Below are 16,006 nucleotides of genomic sequence, written 5' to 3'. Positions count from 1 at the left end.
TGTTGTAGTCCAGGGAGGTAGCAGCTAATTCCAGCAGCATGTGACGCAACAATCATCACGTAGGTAAGATTTTCTTATACTTGTGTAGTTGATTTTTAATGGAGATTCCTCGCATATAGTTCCATTCCTATGAGTTTCGATTTGACAGATAACAGGAAGTCAGACATTGGTGCCAAAGTGTTACGAGTACAAGTACAACCTGAACGGAAATGTCTATACTCGAATCCAGAATCAATTATTCTCTGTAGCAACTTGCATAACTCACATAAGATTAACAATAACAGAGCATATTTGGGATAAGACTATAAGATAAATATAGATCAATACTCAAAGAGATAAAACGCGAGAAAATGAAATGAAATTTCTACTCACCATCTAGGAGAGTTCGCATTGCTGATAGATTGTTTCTCCTAAGGAAGGAAAAATCCTACAAAGGGAACACACCACTCATTTCTGAGTCACTATCGGCATTGTAAATGTAAATTAAATGTAATATGGCTGCCAAATGCAAGATCTAGTGTGATGTAAGAGCATCAAATATCCATATATAAAGGGAACTGTGCTTTGTTAGCGGCTTCTTGGCAGTATTTATGACACCGTGGCATATATTTACTGTGTGTGAGTGTTGTCTAGTGAATTTGTGATCATTTGATATTGATTTTTAACGTAAGTCTATTGTGTTTTTATGCCATAGGCGATAGTCATCTTGTTTTGCCCTCAATCCATAGACAACATTACTAAGAGGGACACTCGATATAATTATTTACTATATTTGCATTGCCCTAAGTGTCGGCCATTTTGTTCTATCTGCCATCAATGCCATGGAAACTATGACAAAGACGGGAACTATGCATGCTCTTATCGACGTTGCCAAGGAACTAGAGCCTACACCTGTTGACACCATTACATTGGACGTATTTTTGACGGTATAGAGTAGACAGAACAGCCAGCGACTCCACGCCGACTGTTAGGCGGCGAGAAATAACCTGACACCCTCAGGGAGCCAACGGCTTCGGGCGGATGAGCTCCTTGAGGAAGGGCGGTGGTCCCTCAGTGGAGGAAATGCCACTGGAATCCACTGAAAACCTGATGTCGGGCAGCAGCGCCATCAGTATCTACTTGATGCACAGAGCAATTCATGCTCAAGATGGGTCAAGAGCGGGGAGCCTCAAGCGTCACCAGAATGACTGGTTTTTCGGTTGTGGTACTGCGGTGTGGAAGAGAGAGGGACCTCACTACACTATTATCTCCATGAACACTATCATGATAGCTGCTTTAAATGGATCTAATTCGTCATGCGACCCGGCTGACAACCGGCACTTTTGCGGTTCCAGGCTGCAAAGTGTGAAATGTGCTACTGGGCATGTGCATGTAGGCAACCAGGCTGCATATGCGAAATTTGCGACTGGAAGAACAAAGCAGAATGTGGGTACTTGGAATGTGAGAGGACTTCTCTCCTGATAATACAAGAGTTGGAAAGGTGTAATATAGGAGTGGCTGGGCTAAGTGAAACTCAGTGGAAAAACAATGGCCATTTTAGGAGTGGTAATCATTGGGTCTACGTTTCTGGAAATTAAGGAAAAAGCAGTAACGGGGTCGCAATTGTGATCAGTGACAAACTGAATGGCCTAGTGAAAGGATATAAACCTGTTAATGATCGCATTATAACACTAAGTCTCAAGTGCAAGCCACTTTCAATCAACATCATTCAGGTTTATGCCCCAACAGCGGATGCGTCTGGTGAAATAATCGACCGCTTCTATCAAGATCTTGATGCTACTGCTTCAGCTTTTCCAAGCAGAGAAATAACTATTATTATGGGAGACTTCAATGCCAAAATTGGTTCAACACAACATGATGAGCATCTCAGAACATCGATACGGAATGGGAGAAAGAAATGAACGGGGGAACAGGCTTCTTGAGTTTGCAATTCAAAACAGGTTCACTATGACTAATACAGTCTTCAAGCATCACATACGGCACATGTACGTATGGACATCGCCTGATGGTCAATATAAAAATCAGATTGACTACATCTTGATCAGTTCAAGATAGAGGTCTTCTGTAATGGACACCAAAACTTGTCCAGGTGCAGTATGTGGCAGTGATCATCAGCTTCTTAGAGCATAAATACGAATAAAACTTCAAACACCAGTTAAAAGATCACACAGGATACCACAAGTAGTTAATATGTCGTCTATCAAGGAATCATTGGCGCGAAGAGCCTCCATATTACAGGATCCAATAACAACTGCAGAAGGGCTGTGGAATGTGACTAAAAACTGGATAGAGTCCTCCTTGAATGAATCTCGAGTACCAAATACTAGAAGGCAACAGTGGATCTCTGACTTGACCCTTCAGCTTGTAGAAGGTGCCTTAAAAAATCTGGCATTAACACTAAAGGAAAAAGAGAGCAAATGTCTGATCTTGATAGAAGGATTCAGTCTTCTTGTAGAAGAGATAAGAATAATTTCCTTAGTAACATTTGTTTTGAGACTGAAGACCATGCAAATCAAAACCACAGCAAGGATCTTTTCGACAAAATTAGAATAATCACTCGAGAATTCAAGCCATATTCCTGGAATATACAGGACTCAAAGGGGGATGATGTTGTGGATATAGAGAATGTTCTGGAAACATGGAGATTTTACTGCCAGGATATCTACAGTGAACAATGTAATGCACAAGACCAATTGAATATAGACAAGCAGTCAGATCCTGAACCTGACATCCTCCGAGATGAAGTAGAAATGGCTTTGAAAATGCTGAGAACTGGAAAAGCATGTGGACCAGATGGAATAAGTGCAGAAGTCTTGAAAGCTACAGACGATGCTGGAATTGAAATGCTGTTGAAAATCTGCTAAGCAATATGGAATTCTAGAAGATGGCCCGAGGAATGGATACAGTCAATCTTTGTCCCAATCCACAAGAAAGGATCGAGGAAAAATGTGGAAATTATCGCTTAATTGCTTTGATGTCACATGCCAGTAAAGTTATGCTTCATATCCTGCACAAGAGACTCCGGGCATTCCAAGAGTATCAAATTCCTGAAGTCCAGACTGAATTCATGAAAGGAAAAGGCACTCGAGAACAGATCTTAAGCCTAAGACAAATCATAGAAAAGGCTAGAGAATTCAATGTTCTGGTTTATCTGTGCTTTATTGACTACCAAAAGGCCTTCGATACTGTCAAATGGAACCATCTTTGGAAAATTTTGGATGACATGGGTTTGCCACTCCATTTGATTGATCTCCTCAAGTCCCTGTATAAGGAAAATACAGCCACTGTGAAGATTCAAAACAAACAGTCTCAGCAGTTTCGTACAAGGACTGGAGTTCATCAGGGATGTATCCTGTCACCGTTACTTTCCAATCTCTATGGTGAATATGCAATGAGAACTGCATTAGATGGCTGGGACCAAGGGTTTTCCATTGGGGGATGCAAGATCAACAACTTGAGATTTGCTGATGACACCACCTTGATAGTAGTGTTGGCTACTGAATGCATGATTCGAAGCAGTGTATCGATTCATTCAAGTGTCCGAGTGAATCGATTCACAGGAAAGGCGAGCTCACGGCACACGATTCAGCTTACTCCCAGCGGACAGTGCTGAGTGGCGCACTCACTGGACGTTGGCGGGGAGCCGAGCTTCCGCTGCAGCGAGACAGTGTATCATGGCACATCGAAAGAATTGTGAACGAGCGCGGCTCAGTGAGACACATGATACACACGGCTCTTTATCGGCTCACTGGACACGCGGAGAGCCGAGCTTCCGCTCCAGCGAGGCATACAGTGAATCATGGCACATCGAAAGAATCGTGAACGAGCGCGGCTCAGTGAGACACATGATACACACGGCTCCTTATCGGCTCACTGGACACGCGGAGAGCCGAGCTTCTGCTGCAGCGAGACATACAGTGAGTCATGCTAGACTGAAAGAATCGTATGCTATAATGGACTCTCGAGCTCAGCTCATTTGAAAATAATACCCATTTGCATTCACTGTTCTCTTCTTACAGGGAGGTTTAAATAATAGATGGATTTATTTGCAGTGTTAAAAAGGTAGTCACAACATAATTCTGAAGTAGCTAGTAAGTAGGTAGGCTATTAGGTTATACTATTTATTAGTTTAATGAATCTTAGTATTAAAACTTAGTCGACATTTGACAGTTAAACTCGACTCTAGCCTGCCTTATGACTATGAGTCATGCTCATGAGCCATGACCACTCAAAAGTACCTGTTTTATATTGGGAAGAACGGCTCAGTATTCTCTCAGTTCATAAGTCACATCGTTGCACAAGACTTCAATCATATGTGGACAGACGCAATAACAGTATGTTAAATCAGAAAACCAGCGGGCTACTGTACATCTCGGGTAGCCTATACAAAATACGACGATTTAAACAAATCCTCAGCTGATAGAAAAATACTTTAAAAAAAGACTGAGCGAGTTGTCGTGCGGTTAATATCGCGTGGCTATGCGCTTGCATTCGGGGGATGGTGGGTTCGAATCCCACCGTCGGCAGCCGTTAAGATGGTTTTTCCGTAGTTTCCCCATTTTCACACCAGGAATGCTGGGACTGTACCTTAATTCAGGCCATGGCTGCTACCTTCCTAACCTTTCCCACCCTGCGTCGCCGGAAACCTTCGATGTATTAGAGTGACTAGCATTTTTTCTAAGAAAGGAGTTCATAGTATGAAGACCAGATGGCAGCTGCAGGCACTGAATGCTGTTGCTGCTGTCTCACCAGCACATACTACACAGATGCAGTAGGAGCGGTGACCAATGAGCCGTGAATCGGATCACTGTATAGATTCAGTAACGTGAACGGAATCAAATGAATTGATTCAGTAAAATGAATCGAATGTCCCATCACTACTTGATAGCATTATCTGAAGAAGAGTTGACAGAGCTGATCAAGGGAGTAGAGGAAGCAAGCCTAGAAATTGGATTACACCTAAATCGACAGAAAACCAAATACATGATTGTTGATCGTAAGAACAACAACAGTCCACATATCAAACAGATTGGAGGGTGTGAAGTTGTACATTAGTACGTATACCTAGGCTCCTTACTATCCAATTCTGGTGGTTCCAAAGATGAAATAAAGCGAAGAATGGAAATGGCAAAGATAGCAATGATCCGTCTGCGGAAGATCTGGAAAGATGTCAATATCACCATTAAGAAAAAAAGAAGCTCTCTGAATCTCTAGTCTTCTCAGTCTTCTTGTATGGCGCAGAGACGTGGACCATCCTCAAATGTGATCGTGAACGGATAGAAAGCTTTGAAATGTGGTGCTGGAGGAAAATGTTCGAGATTCCTTGGACAGCACATCGCACGAACATATCAATCCTGAACCAACTTCACATAAAGTTCGTCTATCGTGTAACGTCTCTCAGCGGATTGTACGCTACTTTGGACATATAATGCGCCGAGATGGTAGTCTTCAAAAGCTGATTGTTGAGGGCAAAGTCCAGGGAACCAGACAACGAGGATGAGTACCAACGCGATGGATTGACATGGTGAACGGCCCCCTACAGTGTTCTCTCAGAGTAATCACATTGAAAGCTTTAGATAGGGAAGAATGGCGGAGTATGGTTCATCGGCTAGAGGGCTGAATATTATGATAGTCACGACGCCTCAGTCATGAGGCAAAACGAAGAAGAAGAAGAAGAAGAAGGATATCGGCATTGTCATGGTATATTGAAGTTTCACTCTCGATAACGAGATAATCACGTCTTCAACATAAACGTCTGTGATACTTTCCCTCTCCCAAGCCTCACCTATCTCAGATTTGTCTCACAACCTTGCTCCAGTCTTCCGCACTCACAAGCCTACGGCTCCCCAAAGAAGTCTTTCAACTTCCGAAACTGTGAAGAGTTGGTTATTCGCAGGTTCATAATCCTTCATTTGGGCCCAAATCAGTTCTATGGTGTTAAAATGGCAATGGTATGGTGGAAAATGAACACCTGGCTATTTGATCCACCACATGAACTGAGTACTAGGGCTTATTTTGTTTCACAAGATGAATGAGATCCCCCTCCTCATATCATCGCGAACCGAAATATTGTGCTCCCTCAACCACTCAACGAACTCATTATTTGTGGACGCCATTGTTGGTGCTTTGACAAGAACGACCGAGTGAACTGAATAGACCGCGAAAAGAACTAAACACAATAAAACACACAGCTGATAGCACGTGGTTTCCGTAAACAACAAATCGACAACACTGGTAACCGGAAGTAGAGACTAACGCGCTCTATCGGAGCGATCGCCTGCCTATGATTGACTGCTTATTAATTAACTTAGCCTCCGGAAAAAGGCAGCGCTCAAATATCAAGTCGAAACTCATAATAAAGGAACTATCGTTTGTTAGTGAAGTGATTCAATATATATTGAGTTGTGCCTAGAGATATAAATGACCTAATCGGAAGGAAGTCAAACTAATCTTCCAACCTCATCCAAAAATTATGAAACCAATCATGTCATCACTTATAGAGATATTAATGAAATTTAAGATTCTGGGAAGTGTATTAATTCGACATTCACATTCGCATTTTCATGTTAAGTTTATGGAATAATTTTATACGATATTCAAAGAAAGACCAATCATGTTAACATTACGCGCTGGATAATAGATTACAGTTCAGCAATAATATGAATATGTAATGTTGCGATACAGTGGAATAATATCGTGACGGAATAGGATGATCCCTTATGTGTGGCAAGTTGTGAATTAAGTCGTCATAATGGTTTGAAAGGTAGTCAATCATTACTAATGGCCAAGTAGGGCAGGCAATTTTCTATGTTCTAGGTTCTTCAGGACACAATATTTAAGGTACTGTCGACGTGCTAATGGAATCATGGATATGGAGCTAGTAGTGTCCGTGAGTTTAATAAGGCCCTCGTACTGTTTACGGGACATGATAAGTCGTCGATATTATTTTCAAGTGTGCTAAATATTTGATACTGTCTACGAGTATTAGAATGAATATGTGAGATAATATAGGGGAAGCATATGTCTTCGCTAAGCACAATATATAGTAACTAGACTGACTTGCATAGTTAGTGACACGAGGATCAGACATAATTAAGCCTAGAAAGCAGTTATCCACCTGACGTATTTATTTCAGATCCAGCGGTATCAGTAATGCGCACCTCGTCATGTTATATTGGCAATAATACGGTATTATTTGTTCATCGAGAAAGTACGAATGTGAGGTGATATTTAACTACAAGAGTAGTTTCTTCAGAATCTCCCAGATGCGTGTGTTTTGAAGCATGTGTTGTGGTTTGAAATTTTGTTCCGATTTATTTTCAGTAGGAATTTATTTTGAAGGTGTACATTCTATTACATTAAGTGTGTTTGGTCGTAATTTCGCCGTTAAGGGATGGAGACATGTTGGAAGTGTCCTATTCTAACTGCGTGCATTGGAGTGTAATATGGGTGTTTATTTACATTTGATTTCAAGATGGAATATTTTGTTTACCATCGTATTGTGGAAATATTCATTCACATAACGTCGAAGTTAATGCACATATTTTATTTTTCATTGCATATTCGAGGAACATTGGCCTATGGTATGCGGTATTCATTTATTTTCTTTTAGAATTTGGAGTACTTATCGAACTTGGTGACCATTAATTTAAATATTCGACTGGGAATAAAACATCAATAATATTTTTGGTACTGAACAAAGCATTGGTGTGCTGCTAATTTTATGTGAACTTTGATTTTGTTTGGATTTTCATTATTACATTTCTTTGGAGATGCTTTTGGAATATTAACTACGTTTTTAATCAAGGTAGTATTGTTTAGTTCGTTTCCGTTCGTCATATTTAATACGATATTGAGAGCTACTACCGTCCCAAGTCTGTTTATTTTCGTACTCCTAGATTGAGTTATGTCATACTAATTTAGAGAGTATTACGATGATTCTACTCCTACTTCTCTACATGTATTTGTCGAGAGTTATTGCATGATCATTTACACATTTTAAGTTGTAATGAACGACTTGGTTCGTTGTATTTGAGAATAAACAAAGAGACTGTAAGGTAAATAAAGGCGTAATTTTTCAATGTTAGGTAGCACCGAGGAATATAAACTATTTAGTGGATATAAACAACTAAACCACTGAATATTATCTAAAGGTATTTAGTTGAGTTGATAGTAAAATATTTATGGTAATATACGGGACAATTTTTTATCAAAGCGGCATGTCAACGGAGTGTTGGTGACATTTGATATGTCACCGTAGACAGGCTTTGAAATGCAATTCACCAGTAGTACTTATGAAGGTAATGCAATCGTGTCACACACGAGATGTCAAAGACAATGTAACTACGCATAGAATGGATAATAACTGTGTAATGACCACAGAAATATCGCTGAGTGTCGGTTAATGATTGACGAGTGTACCGAATACAAACATGTGGTCCATTCTTATTTAATTCATCCTACGATACATTTTTGGTAGGCAGATGCTGTATTGCTGAGTATTATTGGTTTGTCACTCTGACATTTGAGATTATTACCAGTTGCCGCCGTAAATTCCATTTGTAGATAATGTTCTACTCCCACACTACTTGACTTGTATATCTTGAATTGATCGGGAGAAGGTTTTCTCTTCGATTTCTGGTACTCATTTTATCATTTATAGTTAACTAATATTCCTTCACCTAACCTTCATTTTCTGATAATGCACTTTCGTTATTTTTGCAAATGACTCTCTGAATGTTCATATATCGTGTTGCGTCCACCTGGAACATACTACCTATGATGAAAATTCCCTTGCTCATTATTATTGACGTAAATGTATGTTAACATACGTAGTTATGGCATACGTCACTGAGCAGCCGACGGTCTGTTTTTTGGGTACTACACGACCACTCCACATCATAACGCGGGTCGCTCATCGCGTGGTATTATCAAAGGCATTTTTGTTAAATGTAGTTGCGAATGCTGTTTAGAAGATCTGGTGGCTCGTGAGTGGAAGCAAGATCCTGTCCTGTCAAAGATTCAGACATGTAGTCTATATCATGAACAAGTGAAGTTTAGCTAAGAGACCTTCAGCAGTGTCATACATATCAACGCATTAGACTGTATCACGAGCCTAAGAAAGGAGTTTACTTCTTTTATGAACACTTACCACGACAGCGAGGAGAGCAAGCAAACTCTCGCAGAAAGTGATGCAGAGACGTGCTGGAGAAAGGTGAGAAAGTATATTGGAAATGGACCCATCAATAAGGTGATCGATCATCTTCCTAGCTACCAGTACTGTGGACCTGGCACTCGACTCGGTGTTCGTTTGGCGCGCGGTGATCCTGGTATTAATATGTTCGGTGTTGCTTGCACAGAGCTATCGACCGGGTACCTGAGGGCTCCTCACACGCTGTAATCACTGTTCTGGTGATCACATCTACAAAGCTAGAAAGGGTTCCGTTTGTGTCAACTGTGCTGGCAGCCACCCGCCCGCCCATTTTTGTTGCCCGGTATATAGAGCTATTGCTCTGGCAGAGAGCAAGGAGGCCCTCAGCTTTGAGTCTGCCTCCTTCAGTACGCTCCCGCATTGTCCGGGATCGGAACCTACAGCTCATTCCATGTTAAGAAAACAGTATTGCTCTTATAGACCTACAAGGAGTGAACACACCCCCTCTGAGACACCCATAATTCCTAATGACTAAGGGATATTAAACTGTACTTTGTAATGTATTATGAAAGATAAAATGGACGAGGAATATTTGCCCGTGAGTTATTAAAATACTACATAATATTTTCTTTTTCATAAATACATTTGTAGAGAGGAAGCACAATGGCGGGAACAGCCATCGCTTCATTGCCTTCCTTCATTTTCCTCCTTCTGTGTTGCTCGTATAGTTCTTCACTGCGTGAACCGCGGGCAGCTCACTTTTGTAGTTAAGTCGTCTATAGTATTTATTTGTTGCGCGTGCGTTCTTAGGTTTAAAAAAGTGCGTAATTGTGTTGAGTGAGAGTTATGCGAAAAGCCAACGCGTGTAATTTCTTTCCTTAACATTAATACTGTGATCTTTTGTTTGTTGCGTCGGTTTTCTAGCCTTTATTGTCTGTATAAAATTATTAAATGCAATTATATGCATGCCTCATCCCTCGAGTCCGCAACAATTATTTTTCTATTTTCTCCCCCAGTTTGCCTTGCACTTCAATGCTACCTTTGATTCTGTACAAACCAAAAATAGCCCCTATGTACACCCCGTAGCTTAGTTTCTTCCGCTTCTTGTCTTGAATTTAAATACTGAATTTTACAAATTTATGTGCTGCTGTTTTCCCATAATAGTGTTGAGCAGAGCTGTTCGATATAGTAATCCTGTTGTCATAAGATCAATACTGTTTTCTTAACATGGAATGACCTGTAGGAACCAGGGACTTCAACGGCACCGGGCTGTGCGATATGGTATAGCTTGGTAAGCAGCAAGGCCCGCGCTAACCACAGCAGTGCTTGGATGTACTGATCCCCCGAATAAAGAGACTGGCTTGGAATGTGTTAGTGACTTTTGCATGATACTTGTTTCTGACCAAAACTATTACCTCGACATATCCAGCCCGCATCCTTGCATGTGCTGTCTGCAATTATTCAAATTTTACGTGTAGGCACCTTTCTACTTTTGCCGTCTGTGGTTTTCTCCCGACCCTCACTACCCAATTACACCACTCACCTCATCCGACCATTTGACATGAGGAAAGGCAGATACTTCCTACAGTATCACTCGTTTCCAATCTTCCCTGTTGTCTCTTTCCTTAGAAGCTATAGGGTGTTGGAGTCGATGCAGCTTGAGATAATCGCCACGCAGGGAGTGCGAACTTCAGGTCTGCAAGCTACAACTTCGGACGTAGACCCGGCCATTAAGCCTGAGAGAACAGGTGACTGCTCTGCTGAGAAGGCCGGCTGAGAAGATGACGTCATGATGATGCCAGAGTCATTGACCTTACCGGCGTCTTCATCCACGAAAAATACTGATTCAGGAAAATTAAATCGTCTGCACTCTGTGTGAACATCTGCTGCTCTCACTACTCATATATTTTTAACAGAATTTTCTCAATATTTTTCTGACATCTTGAGATATTTAACATATATATGCGTTCATGACACTTTACGATCACCCATTTCCAGAATATGTGGAGCAGTTTATACGCAACACCACAGATATTCTACCTGTAAAAAACAGCTGGAATCTGGACATCGATGAGCAACACTACGCAGTGAGTAAATTGTAACATCTTTAGCTATGTCTACTGCATGTAGATGGACGGGAAAGGTTCATAGTGAGTTTCCTAAAAGTGTTGAAGGACCAAAAGTGCCATCTAGGATACTTTTTATTCTCTACAAACTCTACTGTGAGCGGAACAATTGAAATACAGGGGCGCTACTAAGGCACGGCAGCTTATGAACCATTTCCATCGCTTCTTCTGTTTTACTTTTTAATTCATATTATTTAAATGCTGTGTCGGTGTAATCATGCTTGTTCAGTTCAAGCTCCCTGCGACTTAAAACCAGTGACAGCTTGAAGTGAACACAGGTTCGAGTTACTGAAGGTGTTGACTGTGAAGTTGGGGGAAACTTTGACAGTGCAGTTCATCTACAACAGAGTATTCAAGGAACATCTCCGATATTTGCCATTTTTAAAATATTTTTAAAGTTGTACGGATATTGACATTAAATTTTAGACATGGTGCAAGTTTATGGAAAGTGGTTGTTGTTGTTCTAACCCTGTGCTAACTTAATGATAGGCGTTCTATGTACACTTTAATATGTTGGAAAACCCTGTTACAAAAATATTAGTCGCATTATGTAATATTAACAGTGCAGTAGAGGGCGGGGAGCGCCAAAGTTAGCGCTCCTCCTTTCCAGTGATGTTTTCAGACTGTTTTGTTATATGAATGTAAAACCTGAAATGCTCTATTTTAGACATATTGGGAAGGGAAAGCATCAGATGAGAACAATAAATTTAACTAAGACAACTGCTATTTTAGTGCACCACATTTTAAATCATTTTCATATCGTTCGTTTATATACATTAAATATTTATTTTACAGACCTGTGGCATATACCCTTATACCAATGCCGTATTGGAAAATACAACCAGGCGAAAACAGGGACATTATCAGGCACCTCGACTAAATAATTATGCTGTTATAAGACACGCCTCAGAAGACGTGGATTAATTAAACACATAGGGCAACCCCTTTAAGATGGCCTTTTAAGGTATGTTCAATTAATTGTATATAACAATTTGAAAGAAAAATATTAATATTCTTGACATTTTAAATTATGTAGCAGGTGCGATTATCAAACGTTTGCCTGAGTCATCATAAAGCCTAGCTACGAGTGGTATGTACTCTGATTAAACATCTTAATAACGGTACATTATTACTCATATGCTTGACACGGGTTTGAGAGAAAAGTATATATTTATATCTGTTATAGACGACGGGAACGGAAATATCACATTTCTTCAGTTAAATCTCCACCATATAGGCCTACATCTTGGAACTTTTTTCTGGGACCAGCCACTGCACATTCCTCGATGCTTCGCGTTGTGTTCTCGTGACGATCAGAACCTTCGATGTCAAGTAGTTCCACGGGCTGTAAAAAGAACCAGACCACATTAAAACACAGAGCCTGACTGTTAAAACTTACATCTATTGACATAAATATGTATGACTAGGGTTCAACCGAACATCATTGTAACGTAATGCGACAAAATGTATGACGGAAGTGTAACAGTAGCAACAGTGCCGGCTGTGATGTAGGGTATGTACATGGATGGCCAGACAATGTTACCTAGTAACCGTGGAGGCTGTGATGTAAGGTATAGATGGATGGCCAGACAATGTTACCTAGTAACCGTGGAGGCTGTGATGTAAAGTATGTACATGGATGGCCAGACAATGTTACCTAGTAACCGTGGAGGCTGTGATGTAAGGTATAGATGGATGGCCAGACAATGTTACCTAGTAACCGTGGAGGCTGTGATGTAAGGTATGTATTGATGGCCAGGCAATGTTACCTAGTAACCGTGGAGGCTGTGATGTAAAGTATGTACATGGATGGCCAGACAATGTTACCTAGTAACCGTGGAGGCTGTGATGTAAGGTATAGATGGATGGCCAGACAATGTTACCTAGTAACCGTGGAGGCTGTGATGTAAGGTATGTACATGGATGGCCAGACAATGTTACCTAGTAACCGTGGAGGCTGTGATGTAAGGTATGTATTGATGGCCAGGCAATGTTACCTAGTAACCGTGGAGGCTGTGATGTAAGGTATAGATGGATGGCCAGACAATGTTACCTAGTAACCGTGGAGGCTGTGATGTAAGGTATGTATTGATGGCCAGACAATGTTACCTAGTAACCGTGGAGGCTGTGATGTAAAGTATGTACATGGGTGGCCAGACAATGTTACCTAGTAACCGTGGAGGCTGTGATGTAAGGTATAGATGGATGGCCAGACAATGTTACCTAGTAACCGTGGAGGCTGTGATGTAAGGTATGTACATGGATGGCCAGACAATGTTACCTAGTAACCGTGGAGGCTGTGATGTAAGGTATGTATTGATGGCCAGGCAATGTTACCTAGTAACCGTGGAGGCTGTGATGTAAGGTATAGATGGATGGCCAGACCGTGTTAACTAGCAACCATGCACACTATGTCTTATCGCCGGTGGACATCTAAAATAACCAGACGTTGATGGAAGGACATGAGCGGGAGATATATTTATGATCAATTGATTTTCGCAATGGTTAAGGTGGTTTCTTTGTTTCCCAGTTCTCTGAAGTTGGAATTTGATGTGCATTTGGCCTACCCTATGTTGATAAATATATTCAGTGCTGTGCATTCGTTCATTTACCCGCAGCATCTTGTTGAGATTTAGATACTCCTGTACTACGACTTCATGAGTTCACACGTGATTTATTGTGGCACAGCAAGAAACAAATGGCGTTATGGAAGTTGCATTGCCCTAGCTGAATGAGTGGGCCCTAATAAAATTGAGAACATGAGTGTGACATGGAAACTTTGTTTGGGAGCGATCATTTTAAATTGCAAGGAGTCATGTTTAGCCTCACTCAGTGATTGCAGCCTCTTAATGTATAGTCTATATGCTTTGTTAAACAATGTCAGTTAGTTCCCTACAGACTGTCGTTCTTATGTAACTGTAATATTGATTTTACTGATCACTTTTTGAAAAAGTAATTTGTAGCCCTATTTCTATTGAGTGAATAATTTCTCGGGTAACTGTAGTACAACCCCATTACTTTTTTATATACTTCTCTACCACTGTATATCTCCTCGCTTCTCTAGTTTTCTTCTTCTGGCAACTTATAAAGCAAGTTGTATTGGACAGGCCCAAACTCTCTGTAGTTCAGTTGTCCGCGTGTAGCTCCGGCCTTGCATTCGCGAGATGTTAGCTTCGTTGCAAACCTTCACAATAGTTTCCCATTTTCATAGCAGGCAAGGCTGTTTGGTCGCTTCCTTCCAGTGGTAGCCTTGTCCTATCCCGCCATAGCCAAAGAAGTTTCGTTGTGGCGTAAATTCTGCAAAAGAATAATACGAGCTCACTCCTACTTCGCGTATTTATATTGAAATATCAACAAAACCGTCCAGGTCACAGAGAATTGAGGCGAGGTTGTGTGTGCATACGCCGAGTGCTATGCTAATAACAACTAAACGAAAACGGGCGATCCTTTGTGGTCACACTGAGATACAATGAATATCGTGGGTGACTAACTTCATTGATTCTTGGTTCTGTGTTGTTCACGAATGTAGAGCATTTTTGCAAAAAGAAACCACTATTCTCTTTGCGAAAATCAATTGATCGTAAATATGTCTCCCGATCTCGGCCATCCACAAACGTCTGCTAATTTCAAATGGCCACCAGCCTTAAGGTATATTCATGCCAAAACCACTTTAAATTTTTAACATCGATATGTCACATAATCAGGAAGATATTGAGGAGGCCTTCGCAGTCTCTCTGAACGTCGAACACGAACGTCCCTACTGGCGTATCCTGATACGAAACATCTCTGTCTTCTGTTGACAGATGAGTCACGTGTCAACTGAGAGTGCATCACCTGAAGGAGTCAAGTGTCGTTCCTGGCCATTACGAAGAAGAACATGTGCATACTCAGGATTTACTTTGATGAGAAGAATTTCATCAATTAATGGATCACCGGGCGAGTTGGCCGTGCGTGTAGAGGCGCGCGGCTGTGAGCTTGCATCCGGGAGATAGTAGCTTCGAATCCCACTATCGGCAGCCCTGAAAATGGTTTTCCGTGGTTTCCCATTTTCACACCAGGCAAATGCTGGGGCTGTACCTTAATTAAGGCCACGGCCGCTTCCTTCCAACTCCTAGGCCTTTCCTATCCCATCGTCGCCATAAGACCTATCTGTGTCGGTGCGACGTAAAGCCCCTAGCAAAAAAAATTAATGGATCATACTTGGAAGCTCGGACATGCCAGTTCATTAAACCTGAACGTAGTGTAAGGAATGTCTCCGCTGATGTTGGAACACACATTCGCAAGGATCGACAAAGCATGTTGTGAGGCAGTTTCCCACTTCATTCCATGAGCAGTCAGGAAAGTCTAGACGAGCCTCGGACAGAATGAATAACATGCCCAAAAGATAACTGAAATATTTTAGCACAATCACGGTGGATACTTCAGGACAAGGTAATACAAAAGGAAATGTTGAATATTCCTTCACCACGACAAAAAATAGGGATTTATAGATACAAGTGGTAATCGTCCTATGAAGTCAATATAAAAAATTCGACGGGTGAAGTGGCTTTGATGAGTCTGCCAGTGTCGTCAACCCCCTTTGCTTACTGTACAGTGTTATTCAGCAGCCCCTTCCACTTCGTTTGCTGCCGTCCAACTAACGTGCACGTGATTATGTGGGTACTATTCCCCTGCAGGCGTACTGTATGTTTCTAATGTTCAGTGAAAACATTTTCCACACGATTATGAC

General features: G+C 41.2%; 1 protein-coding gene across 1 annotated transcript in view; it reads right to left on the bottom strand.

The window, feature by feature from the left end:
• Positions 1-12,481: 12,481 nt before the first annotated feature.
• Positions 12,482-16,006, bottom strand: part of LOC136875457 (sodium-coupled monocarboxylate transporter 1-like) — a 185,046-nt gene continuing 181,521 nt past the window's right edge. The window contains exon 14 of the mRNA XM_067149006.2: positions 12,482-12,622. Within this exon, the coding sequence (XP_067005107.2) occupies positions 12,482-12,622 (141 nt within the window). The remainder of the gene's footprint in view (positions 12,623-16,006) is intronic.

The sequence above is a fragment of the Anabrus simplex genome, chromosome 6 (assembly GCF_040414725.1).
Source record: "Anabrus simplex isolate iqAnaSimp1 chromosome 6, ASM4041472v1, whole genome shotgun sequence".
NCBI classification, from domain to species: domain Eukaryota; kingdom Metazoa; phylum Arthropoda; class Insecta; order Orthoptera; family Tettigoniidae; genus Anabrus; species Anabrus simplex.
The sequence above is the reverse complement of the archived record's forward strand: the minus strand, read 5'-3'. Positions and strand labels throughout refer to the sequence as shown.